Below are 27,128 nucleotides of genomic sequence, written 5' to 3'. Positions count from 1 at the left end.
GTGTAGCTCATTCCTTATTTAATCATTTCAGATCAAGAGGACATCGTTCCCGAGCCGGTTCCGCAGGAGGACGACGAAGGGGACGCCTAAAGACTCCATAGTCATATTCGTAGCTTTTACTTTCAAGTTTCTCCTTTAGGTAGTTTGATCTTTTATATTTTGTGAGCACGTTTTTAGTTTTAGTGTAAGGGATGTTATTCAAATTTTGACTTCGCTTCCGCATTTGATATTCTTAATATACATTTCATTATGAATTTCCGGGGCTGTTACATATATACACACACACATATTTTGGTCTCTTCTCTTTTTAGTTTTGATTAATGACTTATGACTAGAGAAAAATTGAGTTTAATTTTTGAATTTTTAGTCGGTCAGTTAGATCCAATTGATCCAATTGATCTGCATACAACATTAACAATGTTGTTGTTTAGTCAACTCACGTGTTCAAATTACATAATTATTTTTTCTTTAAGATGAAATTTTTCTAAATATTATGTATGTGTTTAATTGTTTAATATTTAAACACGATATTTATATTTTTGTTATGATAACGATTTTCTGATTGATGGTAAGAAATTTTATGATTATATTTATATACTAATTTTAATTTGATTATTACTAAATCTAATCATGATTTGGCCAAATAATAATTGGAGTAAAGAATTTTTGTAGTGAACTTATTCTATTATTTAATTATTATATTTTGTTTTATCATTAAGATTTAATATACTTAAAAATTAAATGAACATAATCTTTAATGAATATTTAATATTATTTTAAATTATTTGATATGATTAAATATTTTAAATGTTTCATACGATTATTCTCCTTCATAATAATATAATTTATAAAAAAAAAAACATTATATATCATATTAGAGATGTAAAAAAATTAATTCAAAATACAAAAATTATAATCTTTTTAACGGATTTGTAAATTAATAGTGGAAATGATTTCCTCTCAAATAAAATGAGTTTTTAACATCTAATCAAAACAGCATACCTGTAGGAGGAATGTAGGTTAAAGTTGGATCAAGGGGGCCGAACCCAAATGAAGAGCAATTGGATTAGGGTATTTTGCAAGAGAGACGAACGATCCAGCCTGTTCGGTGCTGTCAATAGCTCTATATATTTTCATCTTGTTGGTGTTTTGGGAGGTAGGGTTTATAAATTCATCGTTAACCCCAAGAGGTAGAACGCGCCGCTTCTGAGCAAGTCTGCATGTAGTTGTGCTTTCATAGAATCTTTCCAGAGGAGACGGATGCTATGGGACCTGTCGCGAAACAGCAAGAGAAAGAAGATGACGACGACGATGAAGATGAAGGAAACATCACGCATCATGAAGATGCAGTCCTTCCGTCGAATCAGTAATTAACCAAAATAATCCGTCGATGGAACCTACCGACTCCATGAAATCCTCCTCGATCTGCCTCTTCGTTAATGGTAACGAGGACTTCACCCTCTTCTTCTTTTCCGACAGTCCTCCTCTTTTCCTACTCCTCGGCGATTTCATCTCCTTCTCTTTCCTTCTTCTCAGTCCTCAATCCTTTATTGTTGCTGTAGTCCACATTCTGGTGGTTCTCAGATTCCACGACCTCACCTCTTCAGCCGCCGCAGGGGATTCTTCTCTTTCCGTCTTCTTCAACTTATCTTTTTCTTTCTCCACCCCTTCTCTTCTACAAGGCCAGTAATTCATGGATATATATATAAATGTCATTACTTTTCAAAACCTGAGCAATGTTAATCTGTCTGTCTGGCCATCCAAGAAACATATACAGATGGTTATGGTCCTCCTTGGTAGAATGCGGAAAGTACTAGCGCTTACTTTCTATGGCTTGTGAGTTCCTAAACTTTGATATTTATTAGCCACTATCATTTGAGACAGCAGGTTTTTAATTGTTAAAATCCATGCTTACTGTAGTGATTATTATTTTGCTTTCTGAACTATATTAAAATGTGCAGGTACCAGAACTATATTAAATTGATTAAGAATATAAGCTCAGAAGAGTTTGATTTGCAGCGAAAGAGGATTGCTTTGAAATTAAATTCCATATATTTTAATGAAGGGTCATCTGAAGCTGCAGATCTTGCTGCTGGCTCTGTCATCGAGGTAATAAGCAAGCAATTCTGTAAAGCTACTGTAATGGTTCTGTTTATTTAACAATGTGGCTATTGCCCGAAATTGTTAATCAATTGCTTTTTTTGTTAGATGTATAATTGCCTATATGGATTTTAGATTAGATGCTTCTTTTTCCATCCCTTAATAAGTTGTTTCCTTGTTAACCATATATGTTTTTCTATTTTTCAGCCAAATTTGGTCTAAACAAATTCTTGATTGTTTAAATAATTTGAGTTTGTTAAATATGATTGATTGGATTTTGAATCTCATTTCTTGTTTTTGCATCTAATACGTGTGAATTAAATTATTGATTCAATTAGGTTAGAGGCTTTTTAGCATTTAAGGAGTATGGATGGATACTGTAACTAAATTCTAGTAATTTACCTTTCTAGTTGTCATTTTCAGTTATATATCCTAAGTAAACTAGTAGACCGATTTATACTAGTAAACTAATTTATCTATACTGTGATTATACTTTGTTCTTATGGAGAATCTATGACAGATTCTGACATTTTTTTCCTAATTGTGTGGAAGTTAATGTTTCTTTGTCGATAGTATGTATTGATTAACTGTTTTTTTTTTAAAAAGTTTATACTGATTAACAACTTTCAGCTTTAAATATTACTTTATGCAGTTATTGCAATCTGGTCTCATTTGTTAATATTGGTTGTGACGAGTACTTGGACATTTCTGCTGGTTAAAATTTAGGATTAGGTTTAGTCACATTTTGCATTGACCAACGTAGATCTCAGGAATGCATTCATTCATTTGTATCATTTATAAACGCTATACTGTAATCATGATCATGCACACTTTATTGGTGGATAATTTATCATCTTATTTTTCCTTTTAAAGAATACAAGTAATATTATGATATTCCTTGATGTTGCAGATTCTCTTCTACAGGGCCAGTAATTCATGGACATATGCAAATGCCATTACTTTTCATGACCAAAGTAATGTCTGTCTGTCTGGCCATCCAAGAAACATGCCTAGATGATTATAATCCTCCTCAGTAGAATGCGGAATGTACGTATAGCCTACTTTCTCATGCTTGTGAGTTCTTAAACCTTCGACTCCCTTCATATGAGTTAACTCATATTTACTAGCCACTAGTGTCTGGGGACAACAGGTTTTTATTTGTTAAAATGCATGCTTATCCTAGTTATTATTATTATTATTTTGCTTTGCTGAACTACATTAAAAAATGTGCAGGCACAAGAACAACCTTCATGCGTATCTCTTTTGGAATGGAGCTTAGAAAACCTTGAGGCTGTTGGGATACCAAATTTTCTGGAATATATTTACGTTAACAAGTTTGTTGGACATGAGATTGATCTTTGCCTAGTGAAAGTTTTCCTTGAAATGCAAAAGCATTAGTGAAGTTGACCATCTCTTCCGTATGGAACGGTACTCAAGCTGATGATGGAAACAAGTCTAAGATTATAGAAAAGTTATTGGCATTTCTAATAGCTTCAACAAGAATGGAAGTACTTCTCTTGTAACTTAATTTTTGTTGCTGAAAAGAGGTAATAACATTTGTGCTACTTATTTTTAACTCAATCAAGGGATTATCATGTTTGTACTTGAGTTTCGTACTTTTTTTTTTGCTCCTGATTGATGGATATTGCGTCCTCTTAGGTTTCCTTTCAAAAGCTATAAGTAGCCTCATGATATTTCTTGGTGTTGCAGCTTCTCTTCTACCAGGCCAGTAATGCATGGACATATGCAAATGCACTTACTTTTTGCAACCATAGCAATGTCTATCTGTCTATCTGGCCGTCCAAAAAACATGTACAGATAATTATAATCTTTCTCAGTAGAATGCCGAATGTATATAATGCCCACTTTCTCATGCTTGTGAGTTCCTAAACCTTCGACTCCCTTCATATTAAACTCATTTATTAGCCACTAGTATCTGGGGACAGCAGGTTTTTAATTGTCAAAATACATGTTTATCATAGTTATTATTATTATTCTTTTGCTTTGCTGAACTACATTAAAAAATGTGCAGGCACAAGATAGACTAAGCAGCTTACCAGAAGATCAACTTACAGTTTGTCCAAAACTGGAGATACACCTATGAGTCTCTTCCTATTCTTGTATTTGATTCCTTCCAATTTGTTGCTGCTGAAAGTGGGTTGGGTTACGTTCTTTTCTTGGCAATGCTATAAGGTAAACGTTACTGCTTATTGCTGGGAATTTGTCTTGGGAAGGTTGGGAATATCAGTACTGAAATAATCAGGCTTTTGTAGGCGACATAATTGCCTAAGGCCAATTATTGGTTCCTGCTAGTGGTTTGTGGAACTGGAAAATTCAATTTATGGTTTGCTATATTTTTGGTGTTTTGGTCATGGGGAGTAGATAGTTGTTTGTTGATTAGCTATATTTTTAGGGATTTTTATTTTCTCACTGTGGAATGCTTAGGTACATAGCCACAGTAAAGTATTTTTTAACAAAGGAAAAACTTTATTAGTGGAGGGAGAGGATTTAGGTTTGGAAAGGTATTAGTGGAGAGAAAAAATATTTGAGTCTCATTTCCCTTGCTATTTTTTGGGTAGTGTGGAAAGAGAGGAACAACTGGGCTTTTGAAGTAGGTGAAGATCATTGAAATAGGGGCTGAGATAGAAGGTTCCAGATATTGAGTTTTTTAACTATTGAGTCATTCTCTTTATATGATGCAGGATTTTTGAGATCTTATTGGCATTTTGATTGACATGTAAATATTTTTTATATGTAGCTTGACATCACCTTGGTGATTGTATATTAATAGATCTTACATACTTTTTATTTGAAAAAAAAAATCAAAAGGAAAGCTTTTAACAAGTTAAATTGTCATAGACATCATATTATTTCAATGTCCCATATGAGTTGTTTAAATGTTTTCCTTCGAAAGAAAAATGGAAAGAAGAAATGTCTCATTTTCAACTGATTTCATTTGTATTGTTGGCCTATTTGCAGGAAAAATGCAATGAATCTATGATGGGTTATTGTCTACAATTTAACTCTTTTTTTTCTTGCATTTTGGGAGACTTACGTAACTGAAGTTTACGTCTTGTATTGTATTATTAGATACTTATATTGACAATGTTATATGAATTAATAACAAATGATAGGTCGGTCTTTATATGAAAGTGATTGTTACTCTATTTAACACATATGTATGCATTTAATGGAGACAGAGATATATAATGTGTTATTTTTTTATTGTGTTAATATTTTTGAATATAGAGCGCTATAATTATTAAAACTTACATAATCTAAAAAATTCATGTTTGTTGAACTTTTGTTAATGTTATTCTCAGTTTTTATTAAATTATATAGTGCCTATCTTAGTTGAGTTTAATAAAAATTATAACTTTTGACTGCACCATGCAAATATATCATCTTTTTGCTAGTGTTAATATATATGAAATCTTTTGATATTAATAAATACTATTTTATAATAAATGAATAAAATTTAATAGAAAGTAATTAAAATTATTTAATTAATATTCTATTGGTCATATATTTGTCTTTAATGTTAAATTTTATACTACATGAATAAAATTTCTTGTAAAGTATCTATAATTGCTTAATTACTATTATATTTAAACTTGGAAAAATCCTTATAAAATTATATATAGATGTATATATATCTGGGTTTCTTCTCTTTTTGCCTTTGATCAATGACTTATGATATGGGACAAATTGAATTATCACCAGGTTGGTGGAAAAAGAATTTTTTAGTTTGAGGAAAAATTTGATTGCTAGTTGATTATTGTAATGAGAATAAAAAAAAATATTCAATAACAAAAAAAAAAAAATCATAAAAGATATGATCAACAGGGTTTATTTTTTACCAACTTATGTGTTTAAATTGCACAATTATTTTCTCCTTAAAAGGCAGTTTTTTTTTTTACAAAAAATATCATTTGTGTATATATTTAAAGGAAGATAAAAATATAATATTAGTATAAAGAGAGAGAAATTAATAGAGATTTATTTTGATGACGATTTTTTGATTCATTGTAAATTTTTTTATAATTATAGATATATATATATATATTAATTTTATTTTAATTATTATCAAATCTAATTATGTTTGTTGATTAGTTAATATTTTTAAAGGATTTGTACATTAATAAAATGAGTTTAACATCTAATCAAAACCGCATATGTATTCAAAATTAGAAAATATTGTTTTCGGCCGAAGAGAGGAAGTTAGATTTAATAAAAACTTGAAATTGATTTAAGTTTGAAAGGGCCGAACCCAAATGGAGAACAATTTGGATCAGGGAATTATGCAAGAGAGACGAACGAGCCAGCCTTGTTGGGTCCTGTCAATCAGTGTATATATTCATCTTCTTTGTGTTTTGGGAGGTAGGGTTTATAAATTCATCATTAACCCCAAGGGATAGAACGCGCCGCTTCCCAGTAAGTCTGCACGTGGCTGTGGTTTCATATAATCTTACAACAGAGATGGATGCTATGAAACCTGTTGCGAAACAGCTAGAGAAAGAAGACGACGACGACGACGATGAAGATGAAGGAAGCATCACGCATCATGAAGATGCAGTCCTTCCGTCGAATCAGTAATTAACCAAAACCAAAATAATCTTGCTTCGTCTCTTGGTTGAGCCTCCTTTTCAGCGATCTCCACCTTGTAGGTATCAAATGTAATCTTCGTCAACTACAACCGGAAAACGCCAACTCTGGAGAATCCTCCTCGATCTCCTTTTGACAGTCCTCCTCTTTTCCTCATCCCCGGCTACTTCATCACCTCACTCCTCATCGGCCAAGAATTCACATTTCCTCTCCTCAATCCTCAATCCTTTATTGTTGTTGTTGCTGTAGTCGACATTCTGGTGGTTGTTTCCCGCTCCACCAATCGGTGCCTTACACGCTGACCGCCTGGTTCTCAGATTCCATGGCCTCACCTCTTCAGCCGCAGCAGGGGATTCTTCTCTTTCTTTCTTCTTGCTGCATATCTTGCTGCTGGCTCTGTCATCGAGGTAATAAACAAACAATTTTGTAAAGTTACTGTAATGGTTCTTAACGGTTTTGTTGTGCTGTTTTTCCATGTTGATTTTTGACCGGGTCAATCTTAAACTTTTCCAATTCAAAAACTTTTTTGGTTCGAAAAAAAAAGTATAACATATTTTAAGTATCAAGGAGATGCAACCTGTATATAAAAATATTTTGCAATTTACTTTTAATGATTAATTAGTGTGTGATATCAGGTTTATCATTGTCAATGTGTATGTTTTATCTTTCAAATGTTTGGGCATCAGCAGACCAACTTGTTAGCTTCAAGAATAATTTTCAGCACAGTTCTGTTACTCATTACAACTCAGTTTATATTTCAAGTAAAGAGCTAAATATTGTTGTTTTATCCAATAGGTAGCAGAGAGGGTTGCCAAAAAGGAGTTGGATTCTGCCTTTGCTATCGTTAGGCCTCCAGGGCATCATACCAAAGAAGATGAAGCTATGGGGTTCTGTTTATTTAATAATGTGGCTATTGCAACACGTTTTCTATTAAATGTAAGAGTAAGAGTCAGTTTTAATTCTTTAGATATAGTTTTCTTACCTGAGGTTATTAATCAATTCCTTTTTTTGTCAGATGTATAATTGCCTATATGGATTTAGGTTAGATATTTCCTTCTCCATCCTTTAATAAGTTGTTTCCTTGTTAACCATATTCGTTTTTCTATTTTTCAGCCAAATTTGGGTCTAAACGAAATCTTGATTGTTGACTGGGATGTTCACCATGGTAATGGTACTCAAGAAACAATCTGGAATGATCCTCGTGTTCTGTTCTTCTCTGTTCATAGGTACATATGAAATCTGAGCCATGCTTATTCATTTGCTTGACCATCGTGATTCTTGTAGTATATGTCCCAAGCTTTCATGATATAGAGATAATTTAGTAATGTCGGCAAGATCCTTGTGTCCTCATGAACCAGTTATACATGCTTGAAAGTAGTTTTTCTTTGTTTTTGTTTTTAACTTCATCTTGTTTCTGGCCTGAGTTTTTTCCTTATGGCATTTAATGCAGCTACTTCTATAGTAAATGTGTTATGTTTTCCTTTAATGTAGGGACACAACAGATTTAATTGTACTAAATGGAAGCTTATTATTATTATTATTATTATTAGTGATGTGCTGTTCTTAACTATATAAAATGTATAGGCAGAAAGACGCCCTTCGTAAGCGTCCACCTTGGAATGGAATGCAGAAAACCTCAGAGACTGTTGGGATGCCAAATCTTTATATTAACAAGTTTGTAGGACCTGAGATTTGATATTTGCCTGGTGAAAGTTTTCCTTGAGAATGCAAGAGGTAGAGATGGTCAACTTCACTAATGCTTTTGCATTCTTTAATCTTTTTATTTTAGAAAAAAGAGAATGCAAAAGTATTAGTGAGTTAACCATCCCTACCAAAACCTTTTGGAATGGTACTGAAGCTGATGATGTAAAGAAGTTTAAGATTGTTGAGAAGTTATTGGCATTTCCAAGAGCATCTGTACTGCTTATTTTCAATGAAAGAATAAGTACTTATAATTTCTACTGCCTATTTTTGACACTATCAAGGGTTCCCATGCTTGTACTTGAATTTCTTATGTTCCTATTTAGGTTAAGAGATGCCCTTGCCATTCGTTATTTGGTCTAGAGGTGGCTGGGTTAAATTCTTTTCTTGTCGAAGTATACAATTTTTTTGTTTCTATAAAGTGTCCTGCTTATCATTGGGAATGATCATCCTGAAATTTAGGAGTATAAGTAGTGAAATATTTACTCATGCTTTTGTAGGCAACATTAATTAATTCTTGCCTCAACAAGTTTAAATATATGTACAGTCATTAAATTACAGAATCATACAAAAGTTAACTAAAAATAAGCAGTATCTACATAGTTTCAAGAAATACATCCAGGAGATTAAAGTCCCAAGTACCAAAATATGTTGAATGTTTTCTTATGCTTGTAAGTTCCAGAACTTTAAATTTTACACATGTTTGAATTATACCTAGCTGCCATTTTGTTTGTGGGCCACTATGCTAGTGACAAAATATATTTGCAAGCTGATTTCTTAAGATTGTATAAAAATAACCTAGAACAATTTTGGAAATATTAGGATCCTTAATTTTAAGAAATATTCTTTTTGTAAAAGTGTTTGTTGTACAGGAAAACAAGCTTGGTGTAACACCCAACATTCCATTTTTTTATTTTTATTAATTATTATTATTATTTTTATATAAATATAATTATTATTTATATAATTTTAATTTAATTTAATAATAATAATAATAATAATAAAGATAAAAATTGGTTAGTGATTTAATTGAAAATAATATTAGGAAAAAGAGGTGAAATTTTGAGTTCTTGGTGTATTTTTAAAAGAAAAATCAGAAATTGGGGGTTAAAACGCAATTTAGAAAAGTTACGCCACGTCAGCTGTTAGGTCAGCAGCCCCGACCAACTAGGACGCGCCAGGTGGCAGAGACGCTGACGCGGGAGGCCACGTGGGCGATCTGCGTGCGCGCGATCAAACGACTGAGATCTGTTCCCGCTCGCACGGACGACCCAGATTAAAAATGTGCACGGACGGAATAGATTGCATCCCGCACGGACAGTTCAGATTGAATCGCGCACGGACAGCCTAGCCGCCGGAAAGCCGACCGCCGCCACCCGCTGCCGTATCAGAGCAATTTTCGACCACCAATCGAGGTAAAAATTTTCTCTCTTGCACGAAATTCAATTTTAAACCCACTCATAGCCAAATCGGAGTAGAAGAACCAGCCGATTGGCCGGAAAACACCGCCGAAGCTCGGCGGTGCCGCCGCATAGTGTTTCAAAAAATGCCTCCAATTAGGTCCTTCCCGATTCCCGTTCGATGTGATTTTTTCACCGTTGTGACCACCGTTTCCTTCTCTACAAGTTGACCGAAGCAAAACACCCAACCACAACGTGAGCCGGAGGAGCCGTCGCACCGGAGAGCCCCACCGCCGATGACATTTTTTGCATTTTTTCGGCTCACCGAGGGCCCTAAATGTGTTTTTTCGCAGGAAACGATGTAAGTTCAGCCGAAAACGGTCGAAAACAGCCAACCTGAGGCGGATCATCGCCGCCCATCGCCGGAGCACGGCAGAGCCGCTGTGCCGGAATTTTGAAATTGGCCGAGTATACCCTGGATCTGATTTTTTAGTTTATTTGGGACACTTGTAGGTACCATAAGCGCATTTCAGTTTCCGAAGGAAAATTTAAGGAACCCAATGACCGCCCGTAGGTGCAGTAACCATCTAGTTTTCGGCATCGAATCAAGTAAGGACCATTCACCCTATTTTCTATCATAGAATTGTAAGTTTGAATAAATGATAATACTGTATTTTGTACAAATTAAATAGATATGCATAATTAATTACGATTGCTAATGGAGCCCGAACCGAACATTATTCTCTGTTGATTCCTGTTTGATTTATTTTATACTTTAGATACATTATGGTATCTGGTTTATATATTCTACAGTTTTAAACGTATGTATTATTGCTTACTTCACTACCGTTTGATTTTAGGAATCTAAAATATGATTCAATTGTTGGATGCACGTTACTTGTTTATGTATTTATGTTTAATTGGTGACGGAGACTAATGACAAATAGGAATGGGATGTGATCTGATAAATTGATAAAATGACAGCATCACTAGATATCTTGAGAGATTGTGGACAGATCGGGTTCATAAAGAACCCTACCGTGAACATTGTCTCATACTGGATGCGGTATGGAGCCTTGGTCATTTGGCGCTCATACCAGACGGGATATGGGGACGGCCTGCTTCACCCTCATACCGGACGAGTTATTGAGGTTTAATATCTTAGCGCTCATACCGGACGGGGTATGGGGACGGCCCTAGAATTAAGATTGTTAATTGAAAGGGTTCACATGTAGCGGGGACACCCCTATGGATACCCATGGATACTAGTAGGCTGGTGAAATGAGAAACGGTGATGATTAGTTATTGTTAATAAATATAAATTTATGATATATTCTATGTTACTGATTGTGTATGAAGTTATGATCTGTATGATGTTATATTTTTATAGGTTGTTTTCGCAGGTTCTCCAAGGGTAAGAAAAAGAAAAAATTGTTTTAATTTTAATGAATGTAGTGGTTTAAAATTTGTACTACATTGGTTATTTTTTATTTTCTATTAACATTTACTTCTGTGACGGCGATATATTGTGATGTCCTTACTGAGCTATTATAGCTCACCCCTTATTTAACCATTTCATATCAGGAGGACTCGGTTCCTGAGCCCGATCCGCAAGAAGGCTACGAGTAGATGCTAGATACTTTATAGTTTCCTTTATTTTTTTCTATTTTTCATATTTTTTTAGAGAATTTGTTCCGTGATATTTGTTAGTACTTTTGAGTTATCGTGTAAGGGATGTTAACCTTAACCTTTATTTCACTTCCGCACTCAAATCATTTTATGCATTTCTTTTTAAATTTTCAGGGTCGTTACACTTGGTCTGGTAAACTTTTTAAAGGTTGCTTGATGTTGAGATTTCAGTAAAATTTTTAAAATTTTTTTTTGTATTAATTGCTAAGGTGGATGATGAATTTACTAGAATACATGAGTTTACTATAAAGTAAAAATTATATTTTAATGTGTTTCTCAAACTTGAACTGATATTTTTAATAATATCTTTTAAATCATATACATTTTAATTACTTGAATATAAATCTGTCATTAAACTTGATATTGTTATGTGTAATTTACCTGTAAATACTCCAGAGGGATATAGAAATTGTGAAATAAGTGTCAATGACAAAAGCAAACTCTTTGTTTCATTAGTTTCATCTCTCATCCACAATTGGCACACTCTATCTTTTCTCTCAAATCATACCTTCAATATTGCTTCAGAAAATTATGTCTTCACTGCACTCTCTTAACATATATTAACATCGTACAAAATATTTTTAATTATTTTCTTTGTTACAGGTTAAATAAAAGAGGTAGGTATTAAGATAAATAGCAAACGTCTAGCAAATAAAATTTTCTTTGTGCAACTTAAAATATTTTTAATCATCTTCTTTAAAGACTGATAATATATTTATTTAAAAAAAATTATAATATATAAAGTGAATTATTCATGAATTTACAATGAGTATCGATATTATTGTTAAAGGATTTGAATCAAATATCTCTTCTTAAAAAAAATGTAGGACTAATTAGAGTAATTTGCTAACTTAGAGATTTGGAAATAAAAATAAAGACCATACACCTAAGGTTTCTTAAATATTATAATTAATAAATTTTAAACATTACATTTAAGAGTTTGATTGTATTACTTTTTTCTTTATTATAAAAGGGTTTGATTGCATTATAAAATTAGAAAATTGAGAAACTCCATAAGTATTTTGTTGAATAATTGAATTCTTCTCTATGAAGTGAAATTTCAAAGGCATATATAATGTTCTCTAAGTAACTTTTATCAAATAGGATAAGTTCAAAAATATTAAAACTACTAAGATTCGATATACTACTTCTAATAAGATAGAAAACTAATATTAATAAAAATAGAATTTTAAAATTACTAACATTATAATAAACTTATAAATACTAAAAGTAGTTTACATTAAATATAATTATAATCTGTAATCTATTTAGGCAATTTAGAGCAATAAGGGTTATACCATAAATGCCTAAGCAAACAAGATGTAATGACTGAAAATACTTTTCAAGAAAATCCAAAATCCCATTTTCCTTATCAGTGAGTTTTTATATTGGGTCACTAGCAGCTTTTTAAAGTTTTTCAAATAGTCACACGTAACAACAGTTGTTCCTTTTTCTTTGCAACAGTAAAGGAATTTCCTCTGTGTTCTTAACTTGATCACGAGGAAATGGTAGAAAAAGGTCTAGTTTCTTATTCTTGGAAAGATCTAGTCTCTGTTGAACAAAATAAGACATTGCTTCTGGACTTGCCAATTCAAATAGTGAGGATTTCTTTTTCGTAGGATATAAATGTTGTTTTGCTTTAATTTCTTTCTCTTCTTATGATCATTTTCATTTCCTGTTAGATTTTATATCATTCCTCCTTGTTTCCAGTTAAGGGCGTGAGGATTATGGATTGTTGTAATCAATTGGCTTCTCCCCCTCCCCCCTCTCTTGCGAGATCTCTTAGCGAGATCTTATCTATTATTCTTGCTACTATTATGATCATCATTGTATAACCTTTTTTGTATTTTATTCTGGTAGAATTTTGCATTGTTGCTACCTAGTGGACTTTATAAATCACAATGTGACAATTAAATTTTTTATATTTGGCCTTGTGAATTGTTTTCCTTTGATACTCTTATAAAATGTTTTAGACGCCCTCCCTTCCCTTGCCTAATTAATGATGAGGATTATACAAGTAAAAAGTTCTCTTAGTGTTTATCTGGCATTTAATTTCATGGTTTTTGATGCTGAATTACTTTAGTGGTTCATCTATACAAGGCTTGTTTGAGAAAATTACTTTTCTCATTAATGGCTTGCAATCTAAAGTATTGTTTCTTCTTAGTAGCTTCATTGAAAAATAATTAAGATCCTTTTCATTGTGAGACATGATATTAAATTTTTTCAAGCTTTATCGCATTGGCAGTCACTGTTACATTTTTGTCACATTGAGAGTAATTTCAAGGGCTATGTTTAGAAGAAAAGAGCTTCATTTTTGGAATTCATCTTGAAATTCCCACTTTGTTTCATTAAGAGAATCAAAATCTTATTTGAATGATAAAAGTTGAAATCCAACAAAATTATTATGAAATTGAAATAGAGATTTTTGAATTTTATATTGATTTAGAGTTCATTGTTTAAACATCACTTGGGATTTATCAGGAGGTCAACTTTTATCATCTTTCAATTATATTTATCATCTTGTAGTCAAACTTTATGTGGATTTTCAAATAAAATCAGCAAAAGTTCACTTATTCCAATTATAGCCTAAGTCTATTATGTCTTTCTTAGTGCTGAGTTTTCATTAATTATGTTCGTATAAGAACACTACTTAAGAAATGATGAAGAATTGATAATCAACTTACTAGAATGCGGTTATTTATCTCCAATGTTCTATCTCTCCCTCTCTTTGTATCTAATATGTGAAAATATGGAAGAGAAGGTCAAACAAGCACCTGTTTCTCATCAATATGCTAATTTTAAAATGTTTATTTTTTACCAATGACATGAAAAGTTCATGTATGATATGAAATTACTTGTCAATATAATATTGGAATAGTTTATCTTGCTAATAAAAATTTGTTTTTGACATGCCTAAATCATATAAGAAGTGGACTTCAGAAGACTTCATCTCATAGTGAAAGTGTCAAGATAGAACCTAAAGATAGACTAAGCAGCTTACCTGAAGATCTTCACAAGCTTATTCTTTGTGTGCTCCCTATATAAGATGCAATAAGAACGTATGTTTTATCAAAACAATGGAGATACACTTATTAGTCTCTTTCCAATCTTGTATTTGATTCCTTGTAAGTTACTAATGTTGAAAATGAACCTATTTATTTTGCAGAATTCATAGATCAAACACTCTTGAATCATGATGACTTAGATATACTAAACATTAAATTCAAATTACCGGGAGAAAGAGCAGACACCTATCTGACCAAATGGATTGATTTTTCCATGAAGCATGATGTTAAGTACTATGTAGTTGAAGCACGTGTTATTGAGCCAAGAGGGTTTGGCTCCTGTTTTTTTCCTCCACAACATTGAACATATTTATTTTTTGCATGAGCAGCTATATTCTCATATGATCCACATCCATTTGTCTTCCTAATCTTAAAGAACGACAATTTGACAGATGATTTATTTTCATCATGTCTAGTGCTGGAGTATGTGCGTTAATGGCATTGCCATCTTTCTTGCGTAATGGTTCTAAACATTTCTGCTCTCAAACTCAAAATTCTTCGTCTACCTTATTATCGTGGGCTCAAAACCATTGAGATCAATCTTCATGGCCCAAGTCTTACCTTACTAGTATTGAGAGAAATTCTTGCAAGAAACTATCATCTGCGGGACAACTATTCTATCAATAATGCAATCATTCAAGTTGGAGAAGTGTACATAAATCAGATGAGTATGGAGTTCTTACTCGCACTGCTTTAAAGTTGATGAGTGAACTCTGTAATATTATTATGCTATGCGTGGACAATTTGTTTTGGAAGGTATATGTTTTGTCCATTTCTTATGCTTCTTATTTTTTCTTTTTTCTTTTTTGAGTAAAAATATGCATATTCCTTCGATTTTCCTTAAAATTTTGTTTTTCAGTTTCTCTTCTACAAGATCATGCTTGTAAGTTCCTAAACTTTATTTTCTTCATATTGAATGCATATTTATTAGCCACTATTTTTTTGGGAATAACAAGTCTTCAATTGTTATAAATGCAGGCTTATTATTATTATTATTATTGTTTTAGTTTTCTAAACTATATTAATATGTCCAGGTGCAAGAGCAGCCTTCATATTTGTCAACTTTAGAATGGAGTTCAGAAAACCTTAAGACTGTTGGGATGTCAAACTTTCTAGAATATATTTGCATTAACATGCTTGTTGGACATAAAATTGATCTTTGTCTGATTAAAATTTTCTTTGAGAACGCAAAAGCATTAGCAAAGTTGACCATCCCCACTTTTTCGAATTTTACTGTAGCTGATGATGGAAATAAATCTATGATTATGAAGAAGTTATTAGCATTTTCAAGAGTTTCAACAAAAGTAATATACATATAATTTAAATTTAGTTGCTGAAAAGAGGTAATAATATTTGTGATACTTCTTTTTGGGATAGAAAAAGAGATATAATTGAGGCTAAAGATAAAATTATCATTAATTAAACACATATCACTTTTAGAATAAGTTTTTTTTTTGTTTTTCCCCAAAGAAAAATAAAAAATACAATAGCATTTATAGGTAGCAAACAAATGATGCCCAAGCACAAAGCTTATAGAATATCAAAAGACATATATCAATGGAGAAATTAATGGGACTTGCAATGAAATTATGGCTGTTAGAGTCCTGTAATGTAACGCCCGGGAATTGGAAGAGAAAAAAAAAAAAGCCACGTCAACAGCCATGTCAGCAGACCCAGTCAACAGTCCCTGCCAACCAGGACCTGCCACGTGACAAAACCACGTCGACCGGGGACGGGCCACGTTGGCGATCCGCGTACGCGCGATCGGACGGCCCAGATCAAGCGTGCGTACGGACGGCCCAGATTAAAATAAAATGGACTGCTGAGATCAAAAAGCAAAAGGGTATAAATAGAACCCCCCAAACCAGACCACAAAAACCCTAGCCGCCTGCCCTCGCCGGAGAAGACGAACCAGACGCCGGAGACGCCGGCCGCCGCCACCCGCCGCCGCACAGGGGAGATTTCCGACCGCCGATCGAGGTAAATTTCATACCCCCGACTCGTTTTTTCACGCTGATTTCTCCTGTGGCCAAATCAGAGCCAAAATCCCGGCCAAACGGCCGAAACTCAGCGGCGCCGCCGCGCCCCTTCTCAGTTTTTGCCTCCGATGAGGCCCTTCCCGGCCTCCGTTTGATGCAATTTTTATATCACCGTGATCACCATTCTTTTCTTTACAGGTTGATCGGAGCCGAATCACCAAAACACGAACTTCACCGGAGAGCCGCCGCACCCGAGAGCACCGCTGCCGATAAGCTTCGATTTTTCGTAATTTTTTGGCCCCCCGAGGGCTCTAAGGTTGTTTTATCGCAAGGATCGATGCAAGTGTGGCCGAATTCGGCCGAAAACAGCCAAACAGAGGCGAATCGCCGGCCGCAAGCGGCGGTGCCATCGCCGGAGCACGGCAGAGCCGCCGTGCCAGAATTGCGATATTGGCCAAAAAGGGGCCCTGGGCCTAATTTGGGATTTTTTGGAACACGTGCAGGTACCAGTAGTGCGTTTCAGTTCCCCAAAAAAAATTTAGAAAAAATTAGGGACAGCCTGTAGGCGCACTGTGAAGCCGTGTTCGGACCCCGAAACGAGTAAGGACCCCTCACCCTATTTCCTATCACGGTATTAAAGTTCAATAAATGATAAAACGGTATTTCATGAATCAACAAATGTGTGAAATTGCTTAAGGTCGCTAATGGAGCCCGAGTCTAGTGTGTTTGTCGGTTAATTGTTATTTGGCATGTTTTACAGTTTTAAATGCAATATGAGGTTTGATGTTTTTATTTTATAGTTTCGTGTGCATATTTTACTGTTTTACTGATTATGGATTGAATGACTGGGATATTGATGTTGTATGTTGTCTGTTTGGCATAAATTACCGTTTTGCTTGTTTGTATGTGGATTGATAATGCTGACTGAGGGAAAAGAGAATGAAAGATTATGTAAATGGGTAATTGTATAATGTGGTCAGCCTGACTAGATATTCTGGGAGATGGTGGACGGACCGGGTCCGTAGGGAACCCTACCGGGATTGTGGTCTCCCATACCGGACGGGGTATGGGGATCTTATGTGTTTTGGCGCCCATACCGGACGGGGTATGGGGACGGCCCGTTTCACCCTCATACCGGACGGGGTAATGAGGTTTATAGTTTTGGCGCCCATACCGGACGGGGTATGGGGACGGCCTTGGAATCTGATTTCAAGTGTTAAGGGTTAACGGGTAGCGGGACCCCTATGGATCCCCATGGATACTAGTGGGCTGGTAAATGAGGAAAATATGTTGTGTAACGATTGAATTACAAAAGACTTGATAAGTATTATGTTATACAGTTCATATATGATTTCATGATGATGATAATGTTATTGCTTTCGTATACTGTTTTATGGATTTCACCGAGGTAAGTGGATGGTGAAGGATTTATTATTGATAAAAGAATTTGTTGTAAATTATGCTCCATTGGTCTTTTTGTGTTTTCTACCCACATTTACCTCCGTGACGGTGAGATATCGTGATGTCTTTACTGGGCTAGTGTAGCTCATTCCTTATTTACTCATTTCAGATCAGGAAGACATCGTTCCCGAGCCGGTTCCGCAGGAGGACGACGAAGGGGACGCCTAAAGACTCCATAGTCATATTCGTAGCTGTTACTTTCAAGTTTCTCCTTTAGGTAGTTCGATCTTTTATATTTTGTGAGCACGTTTTTGGTTTTAGTGTAAGGGATGTTAATCGAATTTTTGACTTCGCTTCCGCATTTGATATTTTTAATACACATTTCATTTTAAATTTTCGGGGCCGTTACATGTAAGGGAGTGAAGACAGAGGTGATTTAATTGTTGAAGGGGAAACAAAGGGTTTGCTTGTCTACTTTATTGGAATTTGGGGATTTTGTACATGTTGATATGGGTGTTGGTCTTTAAATGACCTAATAACTTAACGAAAATACGGTTATTATTGGTATTAAGCTACTTTTTCTTGGATAAGATTATTAAAAAGAAAATAGCAAGGATGAGATGTGAATGCAAAGTTCCTTAAAACCCATTTTTGACCAATTTTTAGATATTTAAATTTGTATTTTGTTTCAAATAATTTGATATATTTTTTATAAGAAATTTTGAGTATTTCTTTCCAATGGTGTTGATATTTTGACCTCATAGATTTGTTATGGATGATGATTTGGAAGATAATTTTAGGGACAGAAAGAGATGAGGGGAGTGAAGGCTTGGAGAGTCATGTAAGGATGAAAAGTATAGATGACATTTTTGTTTTTTAATATTAGTTTGTCCAGATGTGAGAGTATTTTCCTGTAAATCTTATTCAAAAATTTGTTAAAGATTTTAATTTGAGATGTTTAAAAAGTTATATTTTGAAAATACACAACTAAAGATATCGTTATTAATTTTGAGCATAGTTACCACGATCACTTAACCTCCCTTATCTAGGTACTAATATTTTAAACTAGTTCATGACGTGGATTTCTTCGCGTTCATTTTTCTTCTCAATTTGGATTTTTAAAAAGTTAAGATCTAGAAATAAGAAAAATTAGAGCAATATGATAAATAGTAAAAGGAATAATGTATTGGAAGAAAAGAGTAAAAAATTCACATTTTGATAAACTTTCTTTCAAAATTGAGATTTTGTTACGGGTTAAATAAAAGAGGCAGGTGTCCAAGTAAATAGCAAAGGTCGATCAAATAATATTTTCTTTATGGAACTTAAAATATTTTTAATTATCTTCTTTAAAAATTGATAATATATAAAGTGAATTGTTCAGAAATTTACAATGAGTATCGATATTCGTGTTAAAAGATTTGAATCAAACATCTTTTCTTATAAAAAATGTAGCACTAATTGGGGTAATTTGCTAAGTTAGATATTTGAGAATAAAAATAAAGACATTACTCCTACGATTTCTTAGATATTATAATTTATATATTTCTTAGATATTATAATTAATAAGTTTTAAGCAATGCATTTAAGTGTTTGATTGTATTACTTTTTTTTTATAAAAATGTTTGATTTCATTATAAAACTAGAAAATTGAGAAACTCCAATAATATTTTGTTGAATAATTGAATTTTTCTCTAATAAGTGAAATTTAAAAGACATCTATAATGTTCTCTAAGTAACTTTTACTAAATAAGATAAACTAAGAAATATTAAAACTACTAAAATTCGATATACTACTTCTAATAAGAGAGAATATTAATATTAATAAGAATAAAATTTTAAAATTACTAACATTATAATAGACTCATAAATATTAAAGCAGTTTACTTAAATATAATTATAATTTGTAATCTATTTAGGCAATCTAAAGCCTTAAAAATTATGCTATAAATGCCTAAGCAAACAAAATTGGGGTTCCACTATAGCATTAATATTTATTGGTTTTATTAGTTGAAAATGTTGTGTAAACACCGTACATGCAAATATTAGGGTTCGGCTTGTTACAGACGAAACAACAGCCTAACTTTTTGGTCTTATATTTTTGGAGATTTACATTGGCGATGCGTAGTATTTTGATGAAAGTGATAGCTACTCTATTAAACAAATAAATATATATTTTACAGAGACAAAGATGTACAACATATTTTTCATTGTTAAATTAATCATTTTGTATGTAGAGTAATAGAGTTTTCAAAACTATAGGAATTTAAAAGAATGCTCTTTGAAGGGCTTTTAGTAGTATTCTTTTCTACTTTTATCAAATTCTACAATATCTATGTTACTTAAAGTAAAAGAAAATTATAGCTCTTGATTGCACTATGCAAATTAATTATCTTCTTATTAGTATTGGTTTATAGGGAGACTCTTAATATTATTAAAGACTATTTTGGGAACTAATTTGTGATTTAGTTATTTTTAACATTAAATTTTATACTGAACGAGTACGGTTTTTTAGAAAGTAATTAAAATTGCTTAGTTAGGATTTTATTTAAACATGAAAAATTTCTTGTAAAATTATATATATATATGTATATATATTTAGATCTCTCGTCTTTTCGACTTTGATTAATAACTTATGATATGAGAAAATTTGAGTTTAATTTTTGAATTTTTAGTGATAAATCAAATCTAATTGATAGAAACTCAACAATCTTATTTTTTGCCAACTCACGTACTTAAATTGTATTACTATTTTCTTTTTGAGGTATTTTTTTAAATATCATTGATATGTTTAATTATTTAATATCTAAGTGTGATTTTTATATTTTCATTTTTAGTTATTCAACTATTGTAATGAAAGTAAAAGTATTGCATTCTTATGAACTAAAAGAAATAAATAGAAAATAGTAATATATGCCTATTTTATTAAATAAGATTTTCTGAAATGTCCTCATGAACGTACTCTTTTGCCAAAGCTTGGTGATAATGGTTCAATGTTTGTTGTATGTTTGTATGTTGATGACTTGATATATATCAGGAATGATACAGTTATGATTGATGCATTTGAAAAGAATATAATGACTGAATTTGATATGAGTGATTTGAGACTAATGCATTATTTTCTCAGTCTTGAGGTTATGAGATCCAGCTGGTATTTTTTTTACAAAAAAAGTATGTTCTTGAGATTTTGGACAAGTTCAATATGAAGAACTGTAATTCAATTTCCAGTCCAACTGAAGTTAGCTTAAAGTTGATGAAAAAAGGAGGGAAGAAGATAAATGCCACCCCACCTTGTACAAGTAAATTGTTAGAAGTTTAATGTAAGTCACTTCAACCAGACCTGACATCATGTGTGGTGTTAGTTTAATCAATCAGTACATGGAGAATCCAACTGAGAATCATTTCTCTGCAGCAAAAAGAATTTTTTGTTATCTAAGAGGCACGATTGATTTCGAAATTCTTTATGCAGCTAATGCAACTGAAAAATTGATTGGATTCTCTGATAGTGACATTGCAGGTAACTTGAATGATATGAAGAGTACATCTTGATTTGTTTTTCTGATGGGTTCTAGGGTTGTATCATGGTCATCAAATAACCAAGAGATTGTTACTTTGTCCAGTACAGAGGCAGAGTTTATTGTAGCGGCAATATGCTCATGTCAAGCCATCTGGTTAAGAAGATTGCTGGAAACACTCCATATTCAGCAACAAGGTTCTACAACAATCTTTTGTGATAATGCTTCAACAATTAAACTTTCCAAAAATTCAATTTTACATGGAAGAAGGGAGCACACTAATGTTAGATTCCATTTTCTCCGTGATCTTTGCAACAATGGAACAATTCATTTGAAGTTTTGCAGATATTATGACTAAACCACTCAAACAAACAATCTTTGTTAAGCTTCAAAGAATGCTTGGAGTATGCTCTTCAATGGAAGTTGCTCAAAACCAAGCTTAGGTGGAGTTGTTAGAAACTAGTTCCTAAACTGATTTTTGCAGATATTAGTTTAAGGGAGGGAATATTAACAGTAATTTTAGTTGTTTGTTAAGATATTTTAGTTGTTAGATATTTTTATGGTATTACTTTGATTGTTCTTAAGTTTTAGTACTTCAGTTTATATTAGTGAACTATTGCTTCCTGTTTTGTAGGAATTATGCTTTAGTTGTTACTGTTTTGTAAAGCCTATTTATAAGGTTGATTCGTATCAATTTTCAGAGCGATTTTTTCAAGTTCAACTCTTGTCTTCTTTAATTTTGCTTTATCAATCCTATCTCTACAATTTTTAAAGTTTACTTGACACAGCAAACACGTATGTTATTATTGGTGAAAATACATGAACTATAAAATCTCTGTGTAGATTCAGGATTTTGGTGAAAATGCAAGAATGTTATGATTTTCAATTTGGAGATATTTTTTTCCTTCAGTTTTTTCATCTTTTCTGGGTTGAATAAATTCGTTTTTTTTTTTTCATTTTCTTTCTCAAGATTGGATCTTTTTTTCTCTTGATTCGTTTTCCCGTCTGGAAATTTCTATTGAAAGCTAAATAGAGATATACAAAGTCACAGACAATTTCTTGGATCAAAACTTTCTTTAGAAACAAACACTTAAATGTAGAATCACCAACTTTGTAAACATGATATGAGCAACGCCTAGACTCTTGCACGTCCTCCAAATATCTTGAGAAAATTCTCCAAATAAAGCATCATAAAATTCTTGCACTTTCTCCAAATCCAAAATCTACACAGAGATTTATAGGTCATGTCTTTTCACCAGCGGCAACAACAACAATGTGCGTATTTACTAATCAATCTGAAATTACAGAGTACATACCGACAAGAATCATCAATTACCACCACCACCTCCAAAGCTAAAGCGTGATTATTTTTCTTGAGGCTACCAAGAAATGAATTAGAATACAAATGAGGAAAAAGATCTAGACGACTTTGAAGAAGAATCCAGATGCCTCAATAAATACCGACCAGTCGTCATATGAACACACGTTCAAGATCAGTACTTTAAAGCCAGCCCATTGTAAACGCATATTAATTACATAAATTATTACCCAAAAGGAGAAGATTCTAAACATTGTTAATTCAAGAAAATTAAAACTCCCACAAAAAAGGAGACACGAAACCCAAGAAAATGCAAAGGGAGTAAAAAACTTATAGAAGTGAGTGGTGGAATCGGAAGAATCGTTGTGGGAAACATCGAGATCATTGGTAAACTGTTGGGGCTCATATTTGAGGATCTTGATGAGGAAGCATCTCAGCAAGAGTAGCCGAGAGGAAAATCAGAATTAGCATTAATGGAAATGTTTGTTGGTCAGTCTCTTTGTTCTCTCTATGGGTTGCTTGCAAAGAGAGAAACAGAGACTCGGAACAAAAATGGCGAACTTTGGTTTGGAGATTGAAGGAAAGTAATATAAACGGAAGAAAGTAATGGGTGCACGTGAGTCATTTTCTTGAAATACCATGTATTATTTATTTCTTGTATGTTCATGAACGATTTATATGACATTTGTATTCATAACTTTTATTTTCTTTTTCTTTTTTTTTTAAAAAGCACGATGGTATTTTCTTAATGAAAAATCTATTTTTTTATTTAAAAAATATATATAATTTTTTTACTAGAAGGAGAAAAATAAATAAAAATTAGATAAAATTGAACTTGAAAGATTTTAAAAAGTTACAATTTGTTTTTAAAATACTAAACTAGATAATGATGGTATTAGCATTGACTGTAAAAAGTTGTAAATTCAAAAGTAAGTTAGTATATATTGAGATATAATTAACACATGCACAGCCATTTCCAACAAAGTTAATTTCAATTACCTCGCCTATTTTATTTATTATATCTAAAACATTAAATTTATTAAATAACTCTAAAGATAAACTCGTAATTTTGTTCTATATATTTCATTGCAACTAACTAAAGGCAGATTTTACTCAAAATCTGTTAAATTCTTTTTAAAAGAAATGAGTTTTGAGATAAAATTTATTTTACCACCCTTACATAGTGGAGGTATACTTAATATTGATTTGTTAATCAAGAAAAAAAATATATATATATATATATAGGAAAATAATAATTTTTTAATTGAAAATAATAATGGATACACTAAAATACATATTTTAATTTATAAAAAATTATTATATTATTATTTTAATTTATCATTCTATGACTTCAATATTTTTTTAACATTCCGTGGCTCCGATCACCAATTTCTTGGAGCATGTCTGTTTGCATATTAAAATCGATAATTTTGCAGCACTACCAGTTGATGCCACAAAATCAAAATTTAGATTTATTATTTTGATTTCACCTTAAATGTTTTCATGGACTCACATTTTTTATTTTTAAATTTAATTTTTCAATCAAAATTAAAAAAAAAAAAAATTGGTAGCTTCTATAGCTGTATTGACATTGTTGGATAGCAATTGAAGGTTCGTGTACTAACAAATGGAGCAAGTCTTTAGCTTGAATCTTTAGCTTGAATTTATGTTATTTCATGTGCATACACATATATGCATGCATGCATTTGGGCTAAATTAATTGGCAGTACACACCTAAAGTCAAAATATTGCTGACTTGCTGCTAGGTCAACCAGAGTTGTAATGTAATCCATTGAATAAAATAAAATAAAAATATATTGTCTTGTTTTTGTTGGAAGAAAAGTTGATTTAACATTTCTTAGGGCGAACCCAAATGAAGAACGATTGGATTAGGGTATTTCGCAGGAGAGACGAACAAGCAGCCTGTTCGGTGCTGCCAATAACTATATATTCATCTTCTTTGTGTTTTGAGAGGTAGGGTTTATAAATTCATCTTTAACTCCAAGGGATAAAAGGCGCCGCATGTAGCTGTTGTTTCATAGAATATTATCAGAGAGATGGATGCCACGGGACTTGTTGCCAAACAGCAAGAGAAAGAAGACGACGACGACGATGAAGATGAAGGAAGCTTCTACGTTTTCAATTTTTCATTTCAATCACTGATTGTTTAGGTCAAGCAATGAACTTGACTAAAAAAATGATCTAGGAAACTTCATTTATAATTTGGGTCAACTTGGATTTATAATCATTTTTGTTTAAATAATTTGATTTTGTTAAATATGATTGATTGGATTTTGAATCTTGTTTTCTGTGTTTGCATCTAGTATATGTGAATTAAATTGTTGATTATATCATGTTAAAAGCTTTTTAACAATTAAGCAATACAGATGGATACTGGAATTAAACTACATAGGAAAGTGAGTATTTCACTAGAAACCAGATAAGTTTGAATGTTCGTACTCACACTGCTTTTAAATTGCTGAGTGAACTTTGTAATGTTACTATCCGTAGATAATTTGTTTTGGGAGGTATATGCTTTGGCTATTTCTTATACTTCTTACTTTTTTTTTTGCTAAAAGCTTATGGGAGTTTTCTTTGCTCTTGTTTGACAGTTAATGCATAGTCCTTCCACTTTCCTTAAAATTTGGTTTTTCAGTTTCTCTTCTACGAGGCCAGTGATTCATGGGTGCAAGAGCAACCTTCATATTTTTCAACTTTGGATGAGAGTTCAGAAAACATTGAGACTATTGGGATGCGACATTTTTTAAAATATATTTACATTAACACGTTTGGACATAAAATTAATCTTTGCTTGGTGAAGGTTTTCCTTGAGAATGGAGAAGTATTGGTGAAGTTGATCATCTCCACTTTTTTGGATTGTACAAAAACTGATGATGGAAAGAAATCTATTATTATGAAAAAGTTATTAGCATTTCCAAGAATTTCAACAATTAGTTGCTGAAAAGAGTAATAATACAAAATACTAATTTTTTTTTGGACAGAAAAAGAGATATTATTGAGGTTAAAGATGAGAACTTATAATGAGAAAGATGATCTATCCTTCTGAATCATGAGCTAGGAAAAATAGAAAAAGAAAATAAAGAGCATCACAGAAAAAACATTACCCCTCTTATTAAACCTTTGTCAAGCATTTGGTTAAAATCATCTACTTAGGTATAAAAAAATTGGAGAGAGAGGATTTTCTTGTCTTCTACCTCAGATACTATAAGACCTCTGAGATGTTTGCCCATTCACTACGGTTACAGAGGAGGCTAATGATAAACAACCTTATATACATCTCCTCTTATCCAAATCTCTTTGGAGCCACAGTTAAGCGAAAACCCCCAGTTCATCCTGCCAAATGCCTTATTGGAATCTAGTTTTAGGACCATTCCTTTTTGGTTCTATGCATATGTCACACTACTTTATTAGTTATAAGGGATAACAATCCAATATCCTTTTTGACATGTTTTTCTTTGATATTAGGATGATCAATGTTGATTTCATATTTTTACAAATTCTCTCATTCAAGTGAAATTTTTCAAAAACTTTCATCAAATTATCCTTTATAATATCCCAACATAATTGGAAAAATGTACATGTGAGTTTATCTGAATTAAGAATTTTTTTTATCCTCATTCTCATTTTCTGATGTTTTTTTTTAAAAACATTCTATTTGAGCTATACTCATGGAGTGCTAATAAATACCCTCAATATAGGGGGTTTAGAAGAAGTTGGCTTAGTTAAAAGAATTTTAAAAAAAAAAATTAATGAATTTTATTAACTGACTTAATCGATCAATTAAGAATGAAAAAAAATGAAACGGAACTGAATATATTTTAAATTGAAAAATCAAGTGAAATACTAGTTTTACTTGATTTGGTTAAAAAAATTTCAAAACAAAAAAAAAATTATCAAACCTCGTTAACCAACCGAATCAACTGATTAAATAAAACAAGAAAAAATAAAAAAAGAAAGTAGAGGACATTACAAAAAACTATTGCCGCTCTTATTGAACCTTTGTCTAGCATTTAGCTAAAATTATTTTTGTTTTGAGATGCAGTTTTTTTTAATATTATTTATATGTCTAATTATTTAGTATTTAAGTATATTTTGTTGTCATTTTATTATTGGTTGTTCAACTATTGCAATAAAGATAAAAAATATTAGATTATTATGAAAAAAATGACATAAATAGAAATTTATTTTTGATGATGATTTTCTAATTAGTTGTAAAAAATTTTGTATATATTTTTATTTTTTTAAATTTTATTTTTAATTATTACTAAATATGATCATGATTTGACCAACAATGAAAGATATCTAAAATTATGATATTTTTTTTAAATAATAATCGG

At 32.1% G+C, this 27,128-nt stretch overlaps 2 protein-coding genes across 4 annotated transcripts; both read left to right on the top strand.

Moving 5' to 3' along the window:
• Nucleotides 1-1,002: 1,002 nt before the first annotated feature.
• On the top strand, nt 1,003-5,252 carry LOC110808505 (uncharacterized). 3 transcript variants are annotated; one of them, XM_088218512.1, is made up of 7 exons: nt 1,003-1,836; nt 1,962-2,109; nt 3,011-3,147; nt 3,334-3,647; nt 3,811-3,978; nt 4,133-4,293; nt 5,080-5,252. In XM_088218512.1, the coding sequence occupies exons 1-3, from the start codon at nt 1,694-1,696 to the stop codon at nt 3,116-3,118; spliced, it is 399 nt and encodes a 132-aa protein (XP_088074638.1). In that variant the 5' UTR covers nt 1,003-1,693; the 3' UTR covers nt 3,119-3,147; nt 3,334-3,647; nt 3,811-3,978; nt 4,133-4,293; nt 5,080-5,252. The 3 variants fall into 3 exon arrangements, 2 of the variants coding, with proteins under 2 accessions (XP_088074638.1, XP_088074635.1); XM_088218509.1 differs by having other exon boundaries at nt 1,005-1,836; nt 3,011-3,174; XR_002538632.2 differs by having other exon boundaries at nt 1,010-1,836; nt 3,025-3,174.
• A 1,212-nt stretch (nt 5,253-6,464) lies between these two features.
• Nucleotides 6,465-8,660, top strand: LOC148269163 (histone deacetylase 5-like). The gene is made up of 4 exons (XM_088218503.1): nt 6,465-7,112; nt 7,501-7,641; nt 7,819-7,931; nt 8,290-8,660. Exons 2-4 carry the CDS (start codon nt 7,588-7,590, stop codon nt 8,399-8,401), a joined length of 279 nt encoding a protein of 92 aa, XP_088074629.1. The 5' UTR covers nt 6,465-7,112; nt 7,501-7,587; the 3' UTR covers nt 8,402-8,660.
• The last annotated feature ends 18,468 nt before the right edge of the window (nt 8,661-27,128 follow it).

The sequence above is a fragment of the Carica papaya genome, chromosome 1 (genome assembly GCF_054855325.1).
Source record: "Carica papaya isolate Zhongbai chromosome 1, ASM5485532v1, whole genome shotgun sequence".
Classification (NCBI taxonomy): Eukaryota; Viridiplantae; Streptophyta; class Magnoliopsida; order Brassicales; family Caricaceae; genus Carica; species Carica papaya.
Note: the sequence above shows the minus strand (reverse complement) of the source record. Positions and strands in the feature narration are given on the sequence as shown.

Coding starts and splice junctions, on each gene's coding strand:
- LOC148269163 (XM_088218503.1), top strand. CDS start 7,588: ATGGGGTTCTGTTTATTTAATAATGTGGCTATTGCAACACGTTTTCTA. Junction 7,642..7,818: donor CAACACGTTTTCTATTAAAT/GTAAGAGTAAGA, acceptor TCTATTTTTCAG/CCAAATTTGGGTCTAAACGA. Junction 7,932..8,289: donor CTGTTCTTCTCTGTTCATAG/GTACATATGAAA, acceptor TAAAATGTATAG/GCAGAAAGACGCCCTTCGTA.
- LOC110808505 (XM_088218512.1), top strand. CDS start 1,694: ATGGATATATATATAAATGTCATTACTTTTCAAAACCTGAGCAATGTT. Junction 1,837..1,961: donor GCGCTTACTTTCTATGGCTT/GTGAGTTCCTAA, acceptor TAAAATGTGCAG/GTACCAGAACTATATTAAAT. Junction 2,110..3,010: donor CTGCTGGCTCTGTCATCGAG/GTAATAAGCAAG, acceptor TTGATGTTGCAG/ATTCTCTTCTACAGGGCCAG.